General features: G+C 43.0%; 1 protein-coding gene across 1 annotated transcript in view; it reads right to left on the bottom strand.

Annotated features, from left to right (window-relative positions):
• Positions 1 to 5,011: 5,011 nt before the first annotated feature.
• LOC129703399 (AP-2 complex subunit mu) overlaps positions 5,012 to 23,692 on the bottom strand; it is a 58,679-nt gene continuing 39,998 nt past the window's right edge. The window contains exons 6-11 of the mRNA XM_055645800.1: positions 23,276 to 23,417; positions 19,613 to 19,732; positions 17,558 to 17,693; positions 12,657 to 12,754; positions 8,779 to 8,890; positions 5,012 to 6,227 (exon numbers count right to left, since the gene is read on the bottom strand). Coding sequence (XP_055501775.1) covers positions 6,093 to 6,227; positions 8,779 to 8,890; positions 12,657 to 12,754; positions 17,558 to 17,693; positions 19,613 to 19,732; positions 23,276 to 23,417 — 743 coding nt within the window. The 3' untranslated portion in view covers positions 5,012 to 6,092. The remainder of the gene's footprint in view (positions 6,228 to 8,778; positions 8,891 to 12,656; positions 12,755 to 17,557; positions 17,694 to 19,612; positions 19,733 to 23,275; positions 23,418 to 23,692) is intronic.

Here is a 23,692-nt window from a genome sequence, read left to right on the forward strand (position 1 = left end):
AGACAGCTCAAGCTGCCACATGCCAGCACAGAAATCCTGTCTCTTTGTTTAATTTGCAAATCCTTTCTGTGGAATATTCATGCTGGTGGAAGGATTAAGAGACAAGGTCCTAATGGTGACTGAATATCATCAGTATTAACTATACAGTTATAGAACATAGAACAGTGTAGCACAGGAACAGGCCCTTCAGCCCACAATTTCGGTGCTGGTCATGAAGCTAATCTCCTCTCCTGCACATGATCCACATCCCTCCATATCCTTGTGCCTATCTAAAAACCACAATCGTATCCATCTTCACCGCCACCCCTTGCAGCGTGCTCCAGGCACCCACATCCCTCTGTAAAAAATGTGCCCCCCACACATCTCCCTTAAACTTTAGACAAAAAGAACTATAGATGGTAGTTTACAAAATAAAATAAATAAAGTGCTAGAGTAACTCAGAGGGTCAGAGAGCATCTGGGGTACATGGACAGGTGACGTTTCAGGTCGGGGTCATTCTTCTCAAAACATCACCTATCCATGTTCCTCAGAGATGCTGCCGGCCCCACTGAGTTCCTCCACCACTTTGTGCTGTTTTTTCCTTTAAAATTTCCCCCTCTCTCCTTAAAGCTAGGCACTCCGGTCTTTAATATATATAAGGTTTAAGAAGGGACTGCAGATGCTGGAAAATCGAAGATAGACAAAAGTGCTGGAGAAACTCAGCGGGTGCAGCAGCATCTATGGAGCGAAGGAAATAGGCAAGATTTCGGGCCGAGACCCTTCTTCAGACTGATGGGGGGGGGGGGGGGGGGGGGGGGGGGGGGGGGGGGGGGGGACGAAAGGAGAAAGGAAGGAGGAGCCAGCGGAGGAAATTGTAGGAGCAGCACCTCATATTCCGCTTGGGCAGTTTGCACCCTAGCGGCATGAACATTGACTTCTCCAATTTCCGGTCTCCCTTGCTGTCTCCACCCCTTCTCAGCTCTCCCTCAGCCCTCTGGCTCCTCTGAAGAAGGGTTTCAGCCCGAAACGTTGCATATTTCCTTCGCTCCATAGATGCTGCTGCACCCGCTGAGTTAATCCAGCACTTTTGTCTACCTTTAATATATATACCCTAGGAAAAAGGTTCTGACTGTCTACCCTTACTATGCCTCTCATAATCTAATATAGTTGTAACAGGTCCATCTGGCGATCCAGGGAAAACAATCCACATCTGTCCAACTCTCTAACCATCAATTGTTTGGCTTCCCTATCCGCAACCCTCTATTCCTTTTGTCTCACACCTTGGGTATTCATCGCTGGCTTTTGTTCAACCATCTGCCTATCAAACCTTCTCGCCCTTGCATGTGTTTATCTAAAACCAGTCGTGCTTTGCCCCCACGCCCCTTCTCCAGCTTTCTCCCCCCCCTCCCCCACCCCTGCAACCAGTCTGAACAAGGGTCCCGATATGAAACGTCACCTATCCATGTTCTCCACATATGCTGCTTGGCCCGCTGAGTTACTCCAGCATCATGTCTCTTTTTAAAAACTTCCTGTGCTGTCACTTTAAACTCTCCTTTCCACCCTCTCGCCGACCAGGAACACAACCTGGACGAACAGCTTCCAAAGCAGTAGGAGAAAGTGAATGGGAATTCAGTGGCTACGTATGGTCTGCAAACTCACCTCTGCGCGCTCAGAAAGTGCCCTGAAGTTCCGTGATCGGCTGAGGAAGCGGGACGCAGTGACCTTCGTGCACGGAAGCGGAGGGGTGACTGCTGGTGGTGACTCAAACTGGCCTCACTCCCCACCAACATCCTCAGGACCTTTTACTGGGGCACGGTGGAGTCTGTACTCACATACTGCATTAACATGTGGTACTTCAACTGCAAATGCTCAAACAGGAAGGATCTGCAGAGGGTAGTGAGGGGTGCAGAGAGGATCATTGGCGTCTCCCTACCCTCGGTACAAGAACTGTTTCAGAGCCGCTGCCTGAAAAAAGCACTGAGCATAGCAAAGGACAAACTGCACCCCCTCCACACACATCTGGATCTCCTGCCATCAGGCAAGAGATACCGTAGCATCAAAGCCCGGACGACCAGACTGCTAAACAGCTTCCTTCCACAGGCTGTGAGGCTGCTAAACAGTCACTCCACCTGATTCTGCGGCTTTTTTGCACTGACAATTTAATAACAAACTCTGGCACTGGCCACTTAAATCAGCTGCCCTGGACAATTTATGACTGTTTTTACTTGTATTTTAATGTTGCTGTTTTTTACCTGCACTTTTTAACTATTCGTATTGTTTTTATCAGGGACTGGATTGTTTTTATTATTTTTATTTATGTGTGAAATGTTTAAGTTTTATGTGCGATGCTCTGGTATTCCCTGGGAAACGTCTTCTCATTTTGCACTGTACAACTGTTGCTTTGCAAGATGACAATAAAGGTTGATTGATTGATTTTGCAGTGGTCGCGGTGCTGGCGGGGGCAGCCGTGGGAGGCCTGCAGCAACTGGGTGAGCGAGCAGATCGAGTGCAGTCTATTGCCGTTGCACGGAGCAGTGGTGGAAGTAGCTGACGGCATTGAGTTGGGCCAGGCCGACCCCTGCTTCAGACACCCAGAAGCGACTCCTGAATCCTGTGGTCATGGTTTTCTGACCTGTACCTTCTTTCCGACAGCAGGAGTAAAACGAGAGCTTGGCCAGGGAGGTGTGGCTCTCTGATGATGTTGGCGGCCTTCTTCAGGTAGCAACTCCTATAGATCTCTTCAGTGGTGGGGAGGGCAATACCCAAGGACCTCCTCAGAATCTCATCATGGTACAAGGCCATTTGTGGAATACATAATTTGTTTCTTGGAGTAAATACTGTGCATTAATATTGCTCACTTCATCCATCATCCAATTTTTCCTTAAAGCTTCCCTCTTCCGACACACCCCCACCCAGTCTGGAGAAGGGTCCCTAGCCCAAAATCTCACCTATCCAAGTTCTCCAGGGTTATTGCTTGAACTGCTAAGTTACTCCACAGAGTTTTTTCTTTCTCTCATTAAAGTTGGGCAGCACAGTGGTGCAGCATTGGAGTTGCTGCTTTACAGCACATGATCCAGGGTTGATCCTGCCCAAAGATCTTAGATCCTGCCTAAAGATCTTAGATCCTGCCTACGGGTGCTGCCTGTATACTTTGTATGTTCTCCCTGTGACCACGTGGGTTTTCTCTGGGTGCTTGGGTTTCCTTCCACATTCAAAGAAGTGCAGGTTTGTAAGTTAATTGGCTTCTGTAAATTGTCCCTAGTGTGTAGGAAAAACAGGTGTATGTGGTGAACGTTGGTCGGCGCGGACCCGGTGAGCCGAAGGGCATGGCGTCCACGTTGTTTTTACGATACTAAAAACGTGCAAAGTACCTCACTGGATTGATGCATATAATAAACTCAACTTGACTTGAACATATTAAATACTTTTATTTTATGATTTGGAAATAAACATTTCCTTCTCTGGCATCATAAGTTTATAAGTTCCAGGAGAATACGGCCATTCGGCCCATTAAGTCATGGTTGATTTTTCTTTCCCTCTCAACCGCATCCTCCTTCCTTCTCCCCATAACCCCCCCCGACACCTTTACTGATAAGATTCTTTATTTGCTGATATACTTGCAAAATCTTCTTCCTCAAACCATTTTAGTTTTCCATGCCCTTCATTCCCCTTAAGTTTTTAATCAGAACAATATTTTTAATCAGAACAAAATTGTCGTGATGTTATCTTATAGCAGAAAATGATCCATAAGTGTTAAACTAAATAAAACTTTTTATATAGGCACATGGATGTGCAGGAAATGGAGGGATTTATGACTTTACTTTATACAGAAACAGGCCCTTCAGTCCTCTTGAGTCCACACCGACCAGCGATCACCCCGTACTCAAGCACCACCCAACAACTTCTTCTTCTTGCGTATGGCGTGCACAGCCTAAAGTTGTAGGACAACTTGTTCTATTTGATCTTGTTTGATTGCACACGCCAGGTTGATTGCATTCGTCGAAACAGGGCGGACCACTTGCAGGTTACAATCTCTCACCCCATCCAACACACTAGGGACAAATTACAATTTTGCCGAAGTGAATATATCTGTTCTGTTTATTTTACTGTCATATACCAAGGTACAGTGAGAAGGCTTTTGTTGCATGCTAACCAGTCGGCAGAAAGACTATTAATCTACACGTCTTTGGAGTGTGGGAGGAAACCGGAGCACCCAGAGAAAACCCACAAGGTCACAGGGAGAACGTACAAGTTCCGAACACACAGCACCCATAGTCATGATCGAACCTGGGACACTTGCGCCGTAAGGGGGCAACTCAACGACTGTGCCACTTTGCATTTTTCCAGCTGGAGGAGAGGATCAAGGCTTGGTCATAATGCAAGACAATAATTAGCGCATCAGCAGCAACTACTAACACATGAACAACTTCATCTGGGAAGGGGAGAGGCTTCATTCCACAGGCTACGAGTCAACCCTCAGATAGAGATTGAAGGGGGAGAAAAAAAAATCTATTTGCAAACTTTATTCACTCGGCCAAATCTCCCCAACATTCTTCACAGAGTAAGAGGGAACCAAGGAAGGTATGCAGGTAATAGGAACCTTTTGCCTGGGCAAAGGTGATCTGTACCCAAACTCCTATTTTCCACAGAGAAACAGGAACTGCAGGTGCTGATTTAAAAAAAAAAAGTGCTAGAGTAATTCAGCGGGGCAGGCAACATCCCTGGAGAATATGGATATGTGACATTTGGGGACAGGACCCTTGTATGGACAGAAGAGTCCCAACCCGAAACTTCGCCCATCCGGGATATCCAGGGATGCTAGGTTACTCCGGCACTTTGTGCTTCCCCCCACCCTGACATTATTATCTGACAAGAATCTATCCTACACGATTTTCAGATCACCAAGAGGAAAGAACCAAAGAAAGGCCACTGAGGACAACTTTGAGGATAAAAGCAAGACAATGTTTGCGTTGAGAAGCAAAGGAAATTGTAAAACACTCAATTGAGCCCCTCAATAAAGTTCCACAATCTGTACTGATTCTGTATGGTTTATTAAGATTAACTGGACAATCACAAAAAGTTGCTCAAGAGGAATCACACCATCAAGCAAAAGGATTTACAGACGAGCATCTTCAATATTCGTCCTTTTAAGACTTCCCTTCTTTAAAAACGGTGCAAGTTTGGGTCACCGACTGACCAAGTAGCCATGATCAGACACGCATATTACACAGTACTCAGGCTCACTGTGAACAGACCTGTGTGGGGTTACGCAACTCTTGTGCTGTAATGTAAAGTCGTGTGCATCAATAGCTCCCTGGAGACCAGCCGATAGGCAGAGGGACCAGGGAATGGAATTTGCAGGGGCCACTAATGCATGGGTTACCCCCTTCCATCACTCTTGCCCTTCCTTAACAAGGTCCTGGTGAGTAGACCAGAGATTAATAAAGATGCCATTTCTCTTTCATAAACATTAAGTGCACATTTGATCAGTAACTGTGTACTGATACACTCTCATGCTCTTTCCTGTAAACCAAGCAAAGGTTCCATCTACATCTCCCCCCCAGTGGCAAAGCTCAAGAATTCTACAGTGAACATACACTCCATTGCATGAGACAGACAAGTAGTATTTTTGACAATTATTTTGGTCACAGAGTTAATAAATCGAAGAAGACACTGCAGCAACTTGACCACAGGTTGGTGGGAAGACCAGCTTGATTGCACACAACATTCATTACAACATTGTTACCATTACAGTTCAGTCTCTACAGGTACGCCCTGTTACATTCTATATTCTATTGAACTACAATATGCTTACATTGTTGGAAAATACACTGTATGAGTTGAATATCAAGTAGACATGAAATGGGAGCTGCGTTCAGGGTTGGACATGGCCATCGGGGAATAGAACAGGTAGGGTGGGGAAATGAAATACAAATTCAACGGAAAAGTGGGATTTTTGTCGACTGGGTCTCCATCGTTGGTGGTGCAGCCACAACCGAGAAGGTGTGGCTTATTGTCATCTCCTGGGCCACGTCAAGTGCATGGTGTGGTGTGGTGGCCAGCCAGAAGAGTGTCTGGTGTGTTTTAGTGGGATCCGCGGCCTAGGCCTGCTCTCAGCATCTGGTCTCGTAGATCCCGCTTCTCCCGATGTACCGGACCCATTTTATCACATCGTGGTCGCTGTAGTTCAACTTTGGCTCGAACACTTTCAGATAACGCACCTTCAGTCCAGAAGGAGCAAATGGAACCTGTGGACAGTAATGGGAGAAGGCGTGTTAGATAAAGTGTGGCTGGTAATGGAAAGCATGGCTTTTACATTGGGACATTATGGAAGCCTCTCCTCCCTCCATCCCTCTCGCCCTCCCTCCCTCCCCCTTTCTCTCCCACTCACCGTCCCTCTCTCCTTCCTTTTTATCCTCCCTCATTCCCTTCCTCCCTCTCTCCATCCTCTCCCTCTCTCCACCCCTCCCTCTCTCCCCCTTGAGCCCATCCACCGTTCTGTAAAATCAGGGCTAATCCCAATGTAACTACAATCCCACTGGTAACCTTCCACCACTAGGTTTATCTAGATTTCTACCGCTGCCTGAAAAATAATCAATGGCTCAACTACCACTGAGAAAGAGAATTCCAAAGGCTCATTGTTATACGAGAATGTTCCTGACCAGTCTGTGACCTATAGCCCTGTGGCCATAGCACTATGTGTAAAGCGCATGGCGCTATGTTTAAAGCCCATAGCGCTCCAGCTGGTAGCGCTAATTTTTTGAACCCACAGCGCTGTAGCCAACAGCTCTTCGTTTAAATTCCCACAGCTTAAATTGACAGCGCTCTGTTTAAACCTGGAGCGGGATAGGCAGCCTGGAGAGGAGGAATGGGTGACGTTTCTGGTCGAGACCCTTCTGGTCAGACTGAACTGAACTCCGTAATTAAAATCCATATTTAACAACACAAAACCGTACATCCGTATTCTAATCGCATTTCCGTACAAAATACGGAAATTCCGTACAAAATACGGAAATTCCGTACAAAATACGGAAATTCCGGTACTACTTGGCTGCTCTGCAATATGTGAGAGGGTATGAAATCTGCAAAGTTTAATAAATATACTGAAAAAGAAAATTAAATAATAAATTTAGTCAGAAAGTCAAGATAAGGAGACGGCTTTATTCTCAACACAGTGCTGTAGGAACTCAGCGAGTTGGCAGCATCTGACCACACAAAGCAACCTCCTTTCCACTGATTCTATCATTCATGCTGCCTCAGGAAGGCCACCAGCAAAATCAAGGACCACTCACCTGGGTCAATCCCTCTTCTCCCCTCTCCCATCAGGCAAGAGGTACACACATTTGAAAAGGCATACCTCCAGATTCAGGGACAATTTCTTCCCAGCCATTCTCAGGCAACTGAACCACCCTCTCGTCAACCAGAGAGCGGTCCCGACCTCCCATCTACTTCATTGGAGACCAAACTATCTTTAATCGGACAATACTGAACTTTATCTCGCACTAAAAGTTATTCCCTTTATCCTGTATCTGTACCCTGTGAACAGTTGATTGTAATCATTTAGTCTTTTTTGCTGATTGGATAGAACATGACAAAGCACTTTTTATTGTACCTCACAACACGTGACAATTATAATAATTTAAACCAAACTTAATCTGTGCAGGGAATGGACAGGCGACGTTTCGTGTCGGGACCCTTCTTCAGACTGATCGGGCAATCTTATTAAAAAGCGAGTGCTGGAGTAACTCGGCAGGCCAAGTAACTCGTGCAGGCGAGACCTTGGGAAACATGTCGTACAAAGAACCACAAAAGGGATATTTCACCAAAAAGCCATCAACTTAAGTTATTAAAAGTGAGTGTGATTGACTTTGTTGGGCAAAAGTGAGTTATTGAACGTCAGAATAGATTTAAGGCGCTGAGTAGCTTCCACCCACTAACAAAACCAAGGAGCAAACTAAACCATTTTCTACAATGTGGAACAGGGCCCAAAACCCAAGTTTCATTGAGAGAAGCAATGAATTACATGCAAGTTTTTGGAATAAAAAGCTAATGGAGAAAGTAACAGGACCGAGAAAGGATTAGGTAACTAGACCTATATTCCCTGAAGTTCAGAACGCAAGGTGGTCTCACCAAAATGTACAAAATTCTTATAGGATTCCATGGTGAACGGGGAAATTATGTTTCTTTTGGCTGAGGAGTCTTGAATCAGGTATATGCCATTTAGGATTGATGTGGTGAAATGTCTTCACTCAGAGGGTGGTGAAGATTTAGAATTGCAGATGGAGTTAGTGGAAAGGAGGTTGCTTTGTGTGGTCAAATGCTGTCAGAGGTTCACTCATTGATCACAACAAATGGTGTCAGGGCCGAATGGCCTAATTCTGCTTCTATTACTTATGATCTAAAAGGAGAATGGTGTTAGGAGGGAGGGATAGATCAGCCATGATTGAATGGTGCAGACATTTTTAGCCGAATGGGCTCCTTTCAGTTCTGATCTTCTGATCGTTGTGTTCATTTAAAACAAAGATCGATCGATTTCTGGACACGAGGTGAACAAGGGTACATGTGTACAGAACAAGAAAGTGGCACAGAGGTAGTAGTTCTGTCATGAACGATCAACAGCAGAGAAGGTTGGCAAAGCCATGTTGCTGACTCCTTCCCCAAATTCCTATCTTCTTGTGTTCCTCTGCGGGAATACAACTTTAGGCAGATACAACAATCATTTGTATTAAAGAATTCACAAGCTGTTGAACACCGACAATCTCACTTGGGCATTAGTGCCCAGGAGACTGCGATACTTGCCTCAAAGTTCATAGAAATGGGTGGTCGAGCCCATTTCTTTTTATCATTAGTGGGTAGAAGCTCAATCTCAGCACTGATCTGCGATTCCTTCATTCCTGCCATTCGCTTTATCCTGTGGGGAACAAGTAACAAGGGAGTTAATGAATTGCGGAAACATCTGCTTTCCAAATCAACCTCGTGCCAACTGACAAATCATCCCAACATGTATAACACCAACCACAGCTGCAGGATATTCTGTCGTCCACATCTTAGATTTTAATCAGAACATGTTACAAACAAATATGGCCGACAGTGGTAGATCTGCTGCCTCACAGCGCCAGAGACACGGGTTCGATCCTGTCCTCGGAAGCTGTCCAAGTAGTATTGCACTTCTCCCAGCCATCGTGTGGGATCCTAGTTTGTCGGTTAATTGGTCCTCTGTAAATTGCCTATAGTGAGTAGACAGCACAGTGGGCCGAGGAACACGTTTCACTGCTGTATCTCTGAACTAAACATGCAGCTCCTGTCTTGTTTCCCCTCCCCGCAGAGGCAATAGGGACAGAGTCAGCCTAGTCCTCACCTTTCACCCCATCTGCCATCGCATATAGCACATAATCCTCCGACATCTTCGCCACCCCCAACGGGATCCACAACTTCCCATCTCCATCCCTTTCCGCTGAGACTGTTCTCTCGGCAACTCCATGGTCAACTCCCACCTAAACCACTCCCTCCCGGGCAGGTATTGCATCTCCTACTTTCCCCAGCAACCGTAGGAGATGCAATACCTGCCCCAATACCTTATTCCTCGACTGTCCAAGGACTCCGAAAGTCTTTTCAGGCGAGTCAGAGGTTCACTTGCACCTCCTCCAACCTCATCTACAGTATTCGCTGTTCTAGGTGTTCTTATATATCGGCGAGGCCAAGCTCAGACTTGCCAATCGTTTCACTGAACATCTCCGCTCAGTCCGCCTGGGCCGATGCAATCTCCCGGTTGCTAAACACTAACCCCCCCCCCTTCCCATACTACCTTTTCTGTTCTGGGCCTCTTCCACTGTCAAGAGTGAGGTCAAAAGAAAATTGGAGGAACAGCACCTCATATTTTGCTTGGGTAGCTTACAACCCAGTAGTATGAATATTGATTTCTCCAACATCAAGTAATGCTTGCATTCCCCCTCGCTCTCTATCCCACCACACTCTAGTTCTACTAGTTTCACTGTCCTCCTGTTAATACACCTTGTTGCAACTTTCCTCTCAGCCAACAATGAACCATTGTACATATCTTTGATTGTCTGCTTTGATCTGTCATTTTCACACCTTAATGCCCTTTGTACTATTCCATATCTCTAGTTTCCGTCTGCCCTGTCTCTCAGTCTGAAGAAGTCTCGACCCGTAACGTCGCCGATTCCTTTTCTCTAGATGCTGCCTGTCCCACTTAGTTACTCCAGTATTTTGTGTCCATCCAGTTTAAATCAGCACCTGCAGTTCCTTCCTACACAAATAATCTGTTAATCTTTTATGATAAATCGTGGGTCGTAGATTACACTAGTCAAATACTGGCATTTCCATCCAAACATTGTTTTATGGCTGCATACTGTCAGCCGCACCCTGAACTGTCACTGCAAGCAGGGACAAAATAGCACTAAATCAGCTGCACTGGGTTGCAATATTCCAGAACGCTAACGTCAGGTAAATGTCGAAGGCACCGAGATTTATACTCATTCCTCCTTTCTAAAAAGTCTCAATTGTATAGTAACGTTCCCTCTAAACTGGCCCAGGTAAACAATTAACTGGGGAAAAATGTGTTCAGCAGGAACTTGACTGATATTCAACATCATTTTACACAAGAGCTTGGACGTTCTGATGTTCTGACTTCATTAATTACCATTTCCTCCGCCTCGTGCAGTGATTTTTTAGGTCATTGTGCTCTGCGGGTATATGTTCAGATGGATTGTCACCTTGTCGTGGTGGAGTAGGTTGTGTGGTCCTGAGAGCGATGCCGTCTGGAGCTATGCTCCTGGTCGGGCCGGTAAGGTCGAGGGTGAGATCTTTGACAAAGAGCAATCCAACCAAGACCTTATTGGTGGAACAGGCAGAGGACTTTAGTGGAGCATCACAGCGGCTGGGAAGACGGACAAAGGCTGCAGCAGGAAAGGGTCCCCAGTCATCTTGGATTCCATGTCACTGGATTCAGACCCAGATCTGTCAAGGACTGTGTGGTGGCTGTCTGTGCACCAGTCTCCCCACGTTAAACAAAGTCATGCCCAGGCGTCTTCCATGAGAGGACAGTCATCGTTTCGAGTGACCGCCGATGATGATGACAAGATACACAAGAGCTTGGACATTCTAAGGGACAGAGCAGCACACTGATGCAGCAGTGGAGCCACTGCCTTACATCGCCAGAGACCCCGGTTCTGATCCTGTCGATGGATGCTTTTTTTTTTTTTTTTTTTTTTACAGAGTTTGTACATTCTCCCTGTGACCACATGGGTTTTCACAGGATGTAATTGTAAGAATTGCCGTTAGTGTGTAGGATAGTGCTGGTGTATGGGATATTCACTGGTCGACAAGGACTTGGCGAGCCAAAGTGCCTGTACGTCTAAAGTCAAATTTCACAACAATTTAAGCCTCTGAAGTTGAAAAGGATTTACTGCTGATAGATTAAGGAAGGATTTAATATAGTTGCACCTATTGATATGCCGAATTACAACTTTAATTGCTAGTGCTGGTTAATCTGCTGTGCTGACCTTGTTTCAAACTAGTGGACAAATTAACAGACTAGCTGTCGGTAGAGAAGTCTGTGCATGTGAACCTACTGTACAAAGACGTCTTCAAATGTTGGATGGAAGGAATTCATGCATCACTATTGGTGGCATTGAGATTAGCTCTACTGATGACACCTTGTTAGAGTAACTGAGTGGGTCAGGCACCATCTATGGAAGACATAAATTGGCAACGTTTCAGGCTAGACCCCTCCACGCAGTATACCTGAGCAGACATCTTCTGTCTGAAGAAGGGTCCGGACCTGAAACGTCACCTATCCATGTTCTACAGAGATGCTGCCTGTCCTTCTGAATTACTCCAGCACTTTGTCTCTTTTTTCTTAAACTATAGAGGGAGCTTAGATCTGTATATAACCCATAAGGCAAGAAGATTTATAATTGTGGAGATCCAAAACCGATATTCATATTGATGACAATGCAAACTTTTGAAGTCAGATAGTATGGTAACAGGCCCTTCAGCCCGAGTTTGTAACAACCAATGATCCATTTACACGAATTGCACATGAGGTAACATTTACATTAGGGAGGCACGATGGCACAGCAGTAGAATTGTTGCCTTAGAGCACCAGAGACCTCGGTTCAATCCTGACTACAGGTGCTCTCTGTACGAAGTACGTTATCCCTGTGACCATGTGGGCTTTCGCTGGGTGCTTCGATTTCCTCCAACACTCCAAAGGCATGCAGGTTTGAAAGTTAATTGGCATCGGTGAAGATTGTAAATTGTCCCTAGTGTGCAGGATGGTGTTAGTGTGTGGGGATTGCTGGTCGGCACGGACTCGGTGGGACGAAGGGCCCCTTTCCGCGTTGTATCTCCAAACTAATATACAGCAATCACGTGTTATCCAATTTGCATTCCATCAAATCTTGCGGATGTTTCACTTTCTACACTCGGGGCACATTACAGAGGGCCAATTAACCTACAAGTCTTTGGGTTGTGGGGGGAAAATGGAGCAACCGGATGGAATCCACGCGGTCATAGGGAGAACATGAAAACTGCACATAGATTCAACCTGTGAGGCAGCAGCTCTACTAGCTCTGCCACACCTAACTTTGCTATGGAAATCCTGTAGCACAATTACAAGAAGGCAAGGTATAAAATAAAAGTTGAAGATCACCTACTTCCACACAATTGCATTCTCACTAGCCTTGTACTTGGCCTTCCCTTTCATGCAGATGACTTGAACTCCACTGGTGTTGAGTGGGGTTGGAATACGCACCTGCAAAACACAGAAGGATCAATCAATGGTACTTTGTCATGTGTATTGAGGTACAGCAAAATTAATTTATGTATACAGTTCAGTACAAGTATCACTATACATAAGCACTTAGATACATCTTAGATAAGCATCTCAAATACAGTACAAGTGTATAGCAGTAGTAGGCTCAGACAGTAGGAACTAGAGAAACAATATTATATCTTCAGATATGATCAACTTGGCTAGAATCAAGTCACACTAGTCAATGATCATGTAATGAATGGCAGTTGACATCTTAACAACTTAAAGAGCAAGATGGAGATACAAAGCATTGTAGACGCTGGAATCTTGAGCAAAACACAAAGTGCAAAATTCAGTGGGTCAGGCAGCATCTGTGGAGAGAATGATCAGACGATGTTTTGGGCCAGGACCCTCCTTCAGGAAGGAGATGTTTGGAAATGCATTTTTCCCTACTCTGTGTGCAACATCAGCAGATAGAATACAAATGTTGGAGGTGCCAGCTCTTCACTACCTAAGGGCACTTAGGGAACAGGCAATAATGCTGGCTCCTTGATATGCCCCGATTGTAAAAAATGAAAAAGTTAGTGTAAGACTCGAGTTATACAGATAATGCATAGTGATATTTAATTTATAACCATGGGAAAACCTGTAATTTAGGAAAAAAAAGATAACCGTCTCGAAATGTCACCTATCCATGTTCTCCTGACATGCTGCCGGACCAGCTGAGTTATGCCAGCACTTGATTCTATCCATGCTACTCCATTGCACAATAAATAAAATATAAACACAAGCTTAAAAAAGGGGGGTACGGTCCGAAACCCTACCTATTTGCAACCCTTCCATGGCAAATTTTATCATTTGCAGCCAAGCTAAGAGAAATCACTACAGGTGCTGACCACGTTGTAATAGGTAGCACATAATGGGTAAATGCATCAGTTCATTGAATGCCATTTTGTATTGGAACATGAAGAAATGCCATAAATAAGATGGGTTCTGTGCAGAAAAAACTTCTCACCGACTATTTATTTTTGGACAAGATCAAACTAACAATTAGACAGCAATAGACCTAAGACTAGAGTACAACATAGGCCATTTTTTCCAATCTAACTATTCAATCGTCTGGGTACTGAACAGAGTTGGGGATAGCACTACTATGCAGGCTCCCAAGCTGATCTCCATTAGATATGGCTGCCCACGTACTGTAGATGTAGGTGTTTATCTTTGAGTGGGGAATGAGTTGGTGGCACATAATGCAGAATCTTCACAATTAAAAAAAAAAAATGGATCAAAAGAAAAAGCAAATAAAGTAAATTGGACACGTTGAAAATTGTGAAATAGAAAATAAATATATCAGGTCAGTTTTATTCCCCATCTAAAGAGAGAAAACATATGGAAGTTTCAAGGAAGAGAAGTAATTTATTCCCAACGCTCTATCCCATATTTCGAACTTTCTCTTTAGCCTGGAAAATAGTCTGGACTCGAGATCTCCCTTTGCAGCCAGATGAATATTTAATCATAAAAACACACCGTTCGGCTTCCTGACACTTCACTTGGTTTAGAAGCAGCACGTCCAAATGTGAGAAACAGCTCAGCACTAAATGCTGGCAGAGGTCAAACCACCTGGCTCCATGCAGTTTGAAATGGAGTGTGAACTTCCTCTGCAAAGGTAGCTCGGGGAAAATTAAATGTAGCAAGCTCAACAGAGAGACTGCATTTTAATTTAAAGTTCACCATTGTGAAGAAATGTTCAGAACTGCCCAGATATCATGCTGTTCCATACAAACTCAATTAAATGCTTCACAACTGGGACTTCCATTTCCTTTCATGCCTACCCATATTTCAATGCTTCACTAGTTTCCTTCCCCACTAGCTGCACTTTCAGGGGTGGTGGTGGAGGCAGATGCCATAGTGACATTTAAGAGACTTTCGGTTAAGAACATAGCGACGGAGGGCTATGGATTAAGTGCAGGCAGATAAGAGTCGGTCTTGTTCCGCATGAACAGTGTGGGCCAAAGGGTCTGTTCCTGTGCTGTACTGTTCTATGCTCTTCAATGGATAAGACTGCAGATGTTGGAATCTGGAGCAAGAAACACAGAACGCTGGAAGGCAAAAATGGCGAAATGAGGACATACATCTTTTTCCTCCACAGATGCTGCCTGACGTTCTTAAGGATTCTCTCACATGTACCGAGGTACAATGAAAAGCATTTTTGTTGAGTGCTATCCAGTCAGCGGAAAGTTTATACATGATTACAATCAAGCCGTCCATAGTGTACAGATACAGGATAAAGGGATTAACGTTTAGTGCACGATGAAGTTCGCAAAATTCCAAAGGTAGATAGCCCGAGAGTCTCCAATGAGGTAGGTAGAAGGTCAGCACTACTCTCTAATAGGAGATAGGATGGTGCAGTTGCTTGATAATAGCTGGGAAGAATCTGGAGGTATGTGTTTTCACAGGGGGAGAAGAGAGAGTGACCAGGGTAAGATAGATCCTTGGTTATGCTGGTGGCCTTGCTGAGAGAGCGTGAAGTGTGGATGGAATCAATGGAAGGGAGGTTGGTTTGCGTGATGGTCTGTCTGTTAACTTACAGAAGGGAATCAGATATTGGAAACTGCCTTCATCATTCATTCATTTAGTCCAGTGCAGACCAGAGCAGGCTGCAAATAAAAGCACAATTGCCTTCAAGGTCATTAGTCAATCATCGATCTGTGAACCCTAGCAATCATTCTTGAGTGTAAGCATTTCTTCCCATTTCATCACTCAAGAGTAAATCAAGATCATCAAGGAAGGGCTTGAATTGCCCACAATTTCCCTGCTCAGTAGGATAAGACACCCAGCTCCACGAGATGCTTCCATCCCTGCCATCTTTCAGCAAGTGTTTTTCTTTTTTTTAACAGCTTGCTTGCCCTGCTTGAATTTCAATGGCATAGCAGTTTGGAAAGGTTTATATTTCAGTGTTTCCTCCATGCTGGATGCATCTTAAAACAGAGATCAGCAACTTGAGATGAAAAGTAATAGGTACTAGAATTCAACTATATGCAGCCCTCTGAACGCAGCCACATCCTCCAAGGTACAAAGAATGAACCTGATTATCTTACAGTCTTCAGTATTTGGGGATTTATTAATAAGCTCTTTGAAAGACTGATATAGAACAATTATGTCACATTCAGACAGCTGTAAGCCTGTCTTTAGTACTGTTAGTGAGATTGATGAACTGTTATGACATCTATGTAGTAAGTTAATTGGCCTCTGTACATTTCCCCTAGTGTATAGCAAATGGATATGAAAGTGGGATAATATAGAATGGTCAGTGTAGACTCAGTGGAACGAAGCATCGGTGTTTCTTGCAATCAATCCAAAAATCTTGCCAGTTTATGGGGAAAAAGACAACATTCTCCAGTGATGCTGACAAACCCGCTGAGTTACTCTAGCACTTTGTCCACCCATGGGAAGAATGTCAAATGAGCCAAATGCCGTTTTCATAGTCTTAATCCGGTGAGCAGGGCTAACCACGCAACAGTGAGCAGTGTTCAGGCCAACTGTGCTGAGGTTTGAAAATCCATGCAACGTGTACACTCCCGGGAGTGCAGGCTCAATCTGGAAATCCAAGCCGCTGCCAAGAAGCAGACTATGTGCAGATGCTTTTCTCAGCTGATGCAGATTCCCTGCTGACTGTCGGCACATGGAACCAATCATTTTTAAGGCGGCTCAAAAGAAATCCAAATATTGGGAGCCGCCAAGTGCATCAGGCCGGATGCTGTGCATTTGGCATTGAACAGCAGGGCTAGGATTACCCACTGAGGTCCCAGCTTACTTCTCAGAACTGACGGGACATGAGCACACTTGAAAGAGGATGTGCTTACACAAGAGCTGTTGCCGAGCAGATTTAGGCTGGATATGGGCGGAGACCCTCTCAGTTGTGTGCTTTGGAACCAACGATAAGGAGATCTCATTTTGTGCAAAATTACAAGGGGCCTCCACAACAACATTTTTTTTTCTTAGCAACAACTAAGATTTACGTAGATTTTTGATAGGTATAACAATTAGGGGAGTAAATGGATTGTTTTCTTACCCCGAGTAAGGGTCTGGAATTTGGTGTCTCAGCAAAGTGCTCACTCGTATGAACACTTTGAACTTTGACCTACAAGGCTAATACCAAAAACTAGGAAATGGAAACAATCTGGTTACCTCCATTTATGGTCAGCCTGGACATGTGCACGTTAGTTCCTGTGGTGGGTTTTCTTTAATCCTGTATCAACTGTTTGTTCAATGTAAGGGTGGCATAGGGGAGGAGTGGGCAACACAGTGGTGCAGCGGTAGAGTTGTTGCCTCATAGTATCAGAGAACTGGGTTCGATCCTGACCACGGGTGCGGACTGTACGGAGTTTATACATTCTCCCCGTGACGGCGTGGGTTTCTCTGGGCGTTTCGGTTTCAGTTTTACAGGTTAATTGGCTTGTAAAAATTGTAAATTGTCCCTCATGTGTAGAATAATTTTAGTGTATGGGGTGATCGCTGGTCAGTGTGGACTCGGTGGGCTGAAGGGCCTGCTTCTACGCTGTCTCTCAAAAGTACACACAATTAAACCCAAGGGCACCAGTCATCCTCTGGATGAAAGAGATTTGACCTGCATAGCTCCTTTAAACTTTGCCACTTTGACCATAAGACTATGCCCGCCAGCCTTTGACATTCCCGCCCAGGGGAAAAAGGCTAGCAGAGGTTGTTCAAAGGACAAACCATAATTGCCAAAATCTTACAAGGCAGGTCTGAAAGGAAGCAAGCAGATGTTTGGAAATATTTTACCTCGATCTTCTGAGCCAGCAGTGATGGTTTGAAGTTTGATTTAATCACAACTTTCACCTCGAGTTTAGTGCGACCCACTTCTCTGACCAATGGGATCACTCGGAACGGCAGGATGATATCTTTAGTGGTTCGATACCTGAGAAAAATAATTAAATCAGTTATAAACATCTGAAAATAAACAGATTCAACAGTACTCTTGACCAGCCTAAAGAGGATAGTAATTTAATCTAACGACACAAATCCCTTTGCTTCATTATGCAAATTTATAATTACAATCTCCATGTGAAGCAGAAATAATATTATATTAACAATACTTTTTACCACCAAAGCAATTAAAGGTTACAGTAACTACACAAGATCATATTTACTTTAAAGGCAGTGCAGCCACATTCCAAAACGCAAATTGGAGGAACAGCACCTCATATTTTGCTTGGGCCGCTTACAACCTAGTGGTATCAATATTGATTTCTCTAGCCAATTGGCATCCCCTTGCATCCCCTCCCCCACCCGAGTCCTCATATTAGTTTTACTGACCTCCTGTGGAGTTTCATTGTCTGTATAACTTGTTATCACCTAGCCCACAGCCAACAATGGACCATTGTGGCCCCACCTTTCCTTGATCATTGTTACTTTGTGTATATCTTTCATTCATTTGTTCTATACCTCTCTATATCACCGTCTATATCTCTTGTTTCTCTTTCACCTGACTCTAAGTCTGAAGGAAGGTCTTGACCCGGAACACCACCTGTTCCTTTTCTCCAGAGATGCTGTCTGACCTGCTGCGTTACTCCAGCTTTGTGTCTATCTCTGTGTACATTGATGGAATGCTTAGATGCGAGAAGGGTTATTCTACAAAGGTGAGTAAGAATAGCTCCTGATCACTGGGGAAGGAGACCAAGTCATTGAATACATTTGAGGTAGATAAGTTTTTAAATATAAAAGGCATCACAGCGTATGGGGAAACTGCAGGGACAGAGGATCAGCTGCAACAACATTGATTGGTGAAGCAGGCGTGAAGGGACAATCACCTACTTCTGCCCCTATTTTCTGTGTATCTGTGGTATCCAAGAGTATTTCCTGCATTTTTTACTCAAAGCCCAGTTGATGCAGTGTCAGTTTCATGCACAGCATCTAATGGGTAGATTAACTCGGTCTGAAGAAGGGTCCCGACCTGAGCGTCACTTATTCTTGTTCTCTAGGGATACTGCCTGACCCAGAGTTACTCCAGCACAGTGTGTCTTTTTTAGTAAACCGGTATCAACAGTCCCTTGTCTCTAAATTTGCTGACCGGTACATAGAATGCCCAGTTACTTCAAAGTAATCTTCCCCTCACCCTGTGACATTATTTGATGTCTCGGATTCATTTAATCATTTGTTAATGCATTGGCATCTCACTTGCTTGTAAACAGAAGTTGCCAACTTTCATTTCAAATTTCAACCACAATGCATCGAGGTGAAAAGACTGCAATAAGCTGAGGCACTTAAGCAAGTCCAACTGTAGCATCTTAAATATTTAACCATATTTCATGGAGGTCTTAAGAGAGAAGAATAGATTCAAAACACTTGTCAATATTAGTTAGTTTAGTTTAGTTTAGGGATACAGCATGGAATGAGGCCCTGCAGCCCACCGAGTTTGCGCCGCAAACTCCGTACACTAGTTCAATTCCACACACTTGGGACAATTTACAGAGGCCAATTAAACATGCCACCTGCACATTTTTGGGATGTGGGAGGAAACTGGAGCACTTGGAGAAAACCCACGCTGTCACAGCGAGAACGTATAAACTCCGTACGGTCTCCACCAGTGGTCGGAACAGACCCGGGTCTCTGGCGCTGCGCCACTGTGCTAACCCGTTACTTTACAGTCATCCTAAAAATAATTACTTATTAGGATTTCAAATTGAATATTTTATATCATGTGAATGAAATTTTACATTTTTCAACGAGGAACTTCGAGAGTTAACTGTAAAAGGAAGGCCAAACCTATTTTGAAATCTGAAGCCAGCCCCCATGTTTTCACAGGCCCCTTTGTTCCACACACTGCTGAGTATTTACCTCATGAGTTCATATTCTCCATCTGGTGGAATGAAACTAATGCTCCTTTCAGATTCAAACTTGCTGAGCCTTACGCACTGGTGAAATGTGCAGTCATCAATTGCTATGGATTGCTTACCACTGCAAAAAAAATAATCAAAGGTGGACCGAAGTTACATTTAAATTTCATAAAATACAGTCCACGTTAATTACAGTGTTCATGTTTCCCCCTTCATATTACAATAATGACAAGCTGCCTGGATAAAAATACTGTCTGGACCACAGTGCAGACTATAAGGCCTCCCCCTCAGACAGGGAGAATGTCTGTTCAATCACACAGTGAACCAGTGCCGTTAGAATAATTTCTTCAAGAAACAGAACAGTTAATAGTAGAACAACTGAATTTCGAGGTATTTTTGAGGATAGAAATAACAAGGAGAAACACCGAGCAAAAGCATCTGTAATAAAAATCAATAATAATTTGGATTTGAAAAGCAAAAAAATCTAAAAGATTGGAATGCTGTAAATGCTCACCAGATGTAAATTGTAGGAATGTTACAAAATGTAGAGATGTTAAAAATCAAGCCCATCAGATAAAGCATAAAAAGAACTTTAATTTGATACCTAATTCGCTTTCATATCTTCAGTATTAAAAAAGTTATGGTAATTTTCATACTCGGATAAAAGCCCATAACTTTCTTAAAAATTAAGAGAACTGAATGAAATGTTCAGTTATTATAGATTGAAGCATTATGAAACAAATATGATACATCTTACATGGATAACCTGAAATTAAAGTATATAATTAGTTAATTACCTGATTAAGTGGCTAATTACAAAATTAACCATTGTGACGGAAATAGTAATAAACACCTAGAGCTAAATATTTATGCTTTGAAAATTCAAAAATGTGATATCCTCAAGATCAGAACTTAATATTATTGTAACTTTAAAACAAATAGTAAATACCCAACAAAAAAAAATCATATTCATCAGTCATCAAATCTATTAAATCCATCTAAATTCAATTACTAGATTTAACATCTATCCCATTCTTAAGAAAAGGCTAAAAAAATGTTTAATAGCCAAAGTATCCAAATAACAAACTGATCCCATTCACACAAGAATTTACAATATAACATGATTTTTAAATCTCACTTTGTCATGAATTTCTATGCCAAATCGAAGGAATTGAATGTTTAATTCCCATAAATTTTGGTTTATAACACTGCAGCAGGCAAGGGCCGTTTTGCAGACATGTGTTCAAAATCCACAAACATCCACTGTCAAGATAATCAAAATCATTATTTTTTGCACAATCATGTCATGATAACATCTAAATGATCTATATTTTATGTAATTGTCTATCCATGATCAATATTTTCATACTAAATATCTGATTAAAAACTGTACTGTGGAAGTTTTTAGTCAGATATTTATATGAAAATATTGGTGACATGATTGTGCAAAAAATAATGAATGTGATTATCTTGAGAATGGATGTTTGTGGATTATGATATAGAGATCGGATTGTGGCCGCCGCTATGATTTTGCTCACACTCACAGCTGGCAGGCAAGACACGGCTGATATCGGGGCCTAAATAAAATATTTTGCATCATCAGATTAAAATTAAAGTACACCAAAAACTAGATAAGATGTTAAATAAACGTCCTACAGTGCATACCTTTTGTTTTGTCCTGAACTTGCGATCCGTGATTTTGAAGGCGTTGAGGTTGGTCCGATTTCCATCCAGCGATTCAATAGTTAAGCAATGTTTTTTTAAAAATCGCGAACGGGATGACAGAACAAAATTTCCTCATAAGCTTGTCTTACGAGGAAATCCCTCCTTGACAACCAATAAAAACCTGCATTTTTACCACCCCCACCCCTCACAGCCTTCTCGTCACACACACAGGCAGTGAGCAGATCAAGAGCGCACTGATGGCAGGAATTTGTAACAACGCTATAAATTGTTTACCATTTCTTTTCCCCACAGATGCTGCCTAATCTCGAGTATTTTTAGAGTTTCTTGTAGATTTTCGATGTATTCATTTAAGCATTACTCAATTTATTTGATCCTCCAGTAGTTCAACAAATGGGAATAATTTTCAAATATCAGGATTGAAATCGAATCCTTGTTATTCCCAATCCTCTGCATTCAGCTCCTCTTCCACTCAATTCCTCTCCAGCCTCCAAGCTTACTACAACTCGGGCAATCTCCAACCACCTTCCTTTGAACACCACATGACCCCTCCTCCAAGAGAGAAGTTCCAACTTAATCATTCCTATCCAGTGATCCCAAAGTACATTTACAGCATTCCTAATTGCTGAATTGTTTTCCCAACAAAACCATCAGCCCGTTTGCTCTCCCTCAAAACCACTTTTCAAATCCTTTTGCCTACTAATTTATGAATGCAATTTTATAGGCAGTTTGGTCTCTACTACCTTGATCAATTGCCTCTCCATTATCCTGAGGCTTTTCCAATATCTCAATTTATCATCCTCCAGAGTGCAAAATGTATCTATGCTTCTCAGATTAATTCCTGCTCAATTATCACTTGCGTCTTTAATCTATTCACTTTGTTTCTCCATTCCAATGTCCTTTTCATTTTCTTCACATTGGTCCTGTCCCCAACCTATCGCCTCAAATCAGTCTAAACATTGCATGCTTTCCTTCAGCCTGAGAGTATGACTGCCTCCTTTCTCCTAACTGCACCGCCCACAGAGCTTCAGTCAGACAAAAATTCATAGAACATAGAAAAGAAGAGCACAGAGAAGTACAGCTTTCGGCCCACCATGCCTGTGCCGAAAAGGATGCCAAGATAAAGTAATCACATCTGCCTCGAGCCATCAGTTCATGCGAGGTAAATTTGAACAAAACTCATGATTATCCCAGAGCTTTATTGCTTGGTCGGTCAATGTGACTTTGGGAGTAGCTCAGGTGAAGGATATGCAGCCATATGGTCAGATACAAGCAGCAGAATAATTTCTTGCCACAGTAGGAAACCAGTGACTGCCATAACAAATTAGAAATGTTTCAATCTCTGACATGGAATATCTGATTTCTCCCTACTTTACACAAAACAGTTGCTTCATAGCCATTTGGTCAGGGTTTATTTTATTTATATTACAAGAAACAGTATGTTTTCCATCCACAAAAACAATCAAAGGCATAAATAAACCCGTGTGAGGGGGAAAAGAGTGGAATGTAAAGGTTAATCATTGACCTGTGGGTTTTTGTTGTAGTATGTTTTCTGGATGATTGGGATTAATCTAATTAAGGGACAATAAAAGTAATTTTTTGAAAGCCTCAAACCCTTAACAATCAGAACTGTTATGACTGCATGGCAACAAAATTTCTTTCAAACATGTTTTTGAATGACAAATAAAGAAATTCAATTCAATTCAATAAGTCATTAAGATCTAGCTGCCTAGGCCAGACCACCAAGTTTGATTGTTTGTAACCATCTTATATATTTCGTATAACCTTACAATAGACTCTGAGCTGAATAGTCTTCCATGCTAGCCATATTCCCCCACTTATTTATCTATAACTTGGTCACTCATGTATCCATCAAGTCTCCCCCAATTTCCCTGCCATCTACCCCCACCATTATAATTTACAGGGGACAATTAACATCCCAACCAAGCGTGCTCTGGCAGAACTGATGCTACTCCCTCACCTTTTTGCGGTCTCATCAGAAGTTCCTTTTCCTTGCTTCTCGATAACAATCTTGTCGTTCATTCCAAACTTGCACTCTGGCATTCCACTCAAATAACTCTTCATTACCACCCTACCCGAGACATGCGCACTTAGAACCTGACCTGAAACAAAGGTAGAGGTTTAACATTAGCAAACAACACTCCTTTTATAATAAAAATTCACAAACCTTAGGGGAAGGATAGGTTTAAGTTTATTATTATCACGTACCAAAGTACAGTGGCTTGCAAAAGTATTCATACCCCTTGAACTTTTCCACATTTTGTCATGTTACAACCACAAACGTAAATGTATTTTATTGGGATTTTATGTGATAGACCAACACAAAGTGGCGTATAATTGTGAAGTGGAAGAAAAATGGTACATGGTTTTCAAATTT

The sequence above is a fragment of the Leucoraja erinacea genome, chromosome 14 (genome assembly GCF_028641065.1).
Source record: "Leucoraja erinacea ecotype New England chromosome 14, Leri_hhj_1, whole genome shotgun sequence".
Classification (NCBI taxonomy): Eukaryota; Metazoa; Chordata; class Chondrichthyes; order Rajiformes; family Rajidae; genus Leucoraja; species Leucoraja erinaceus.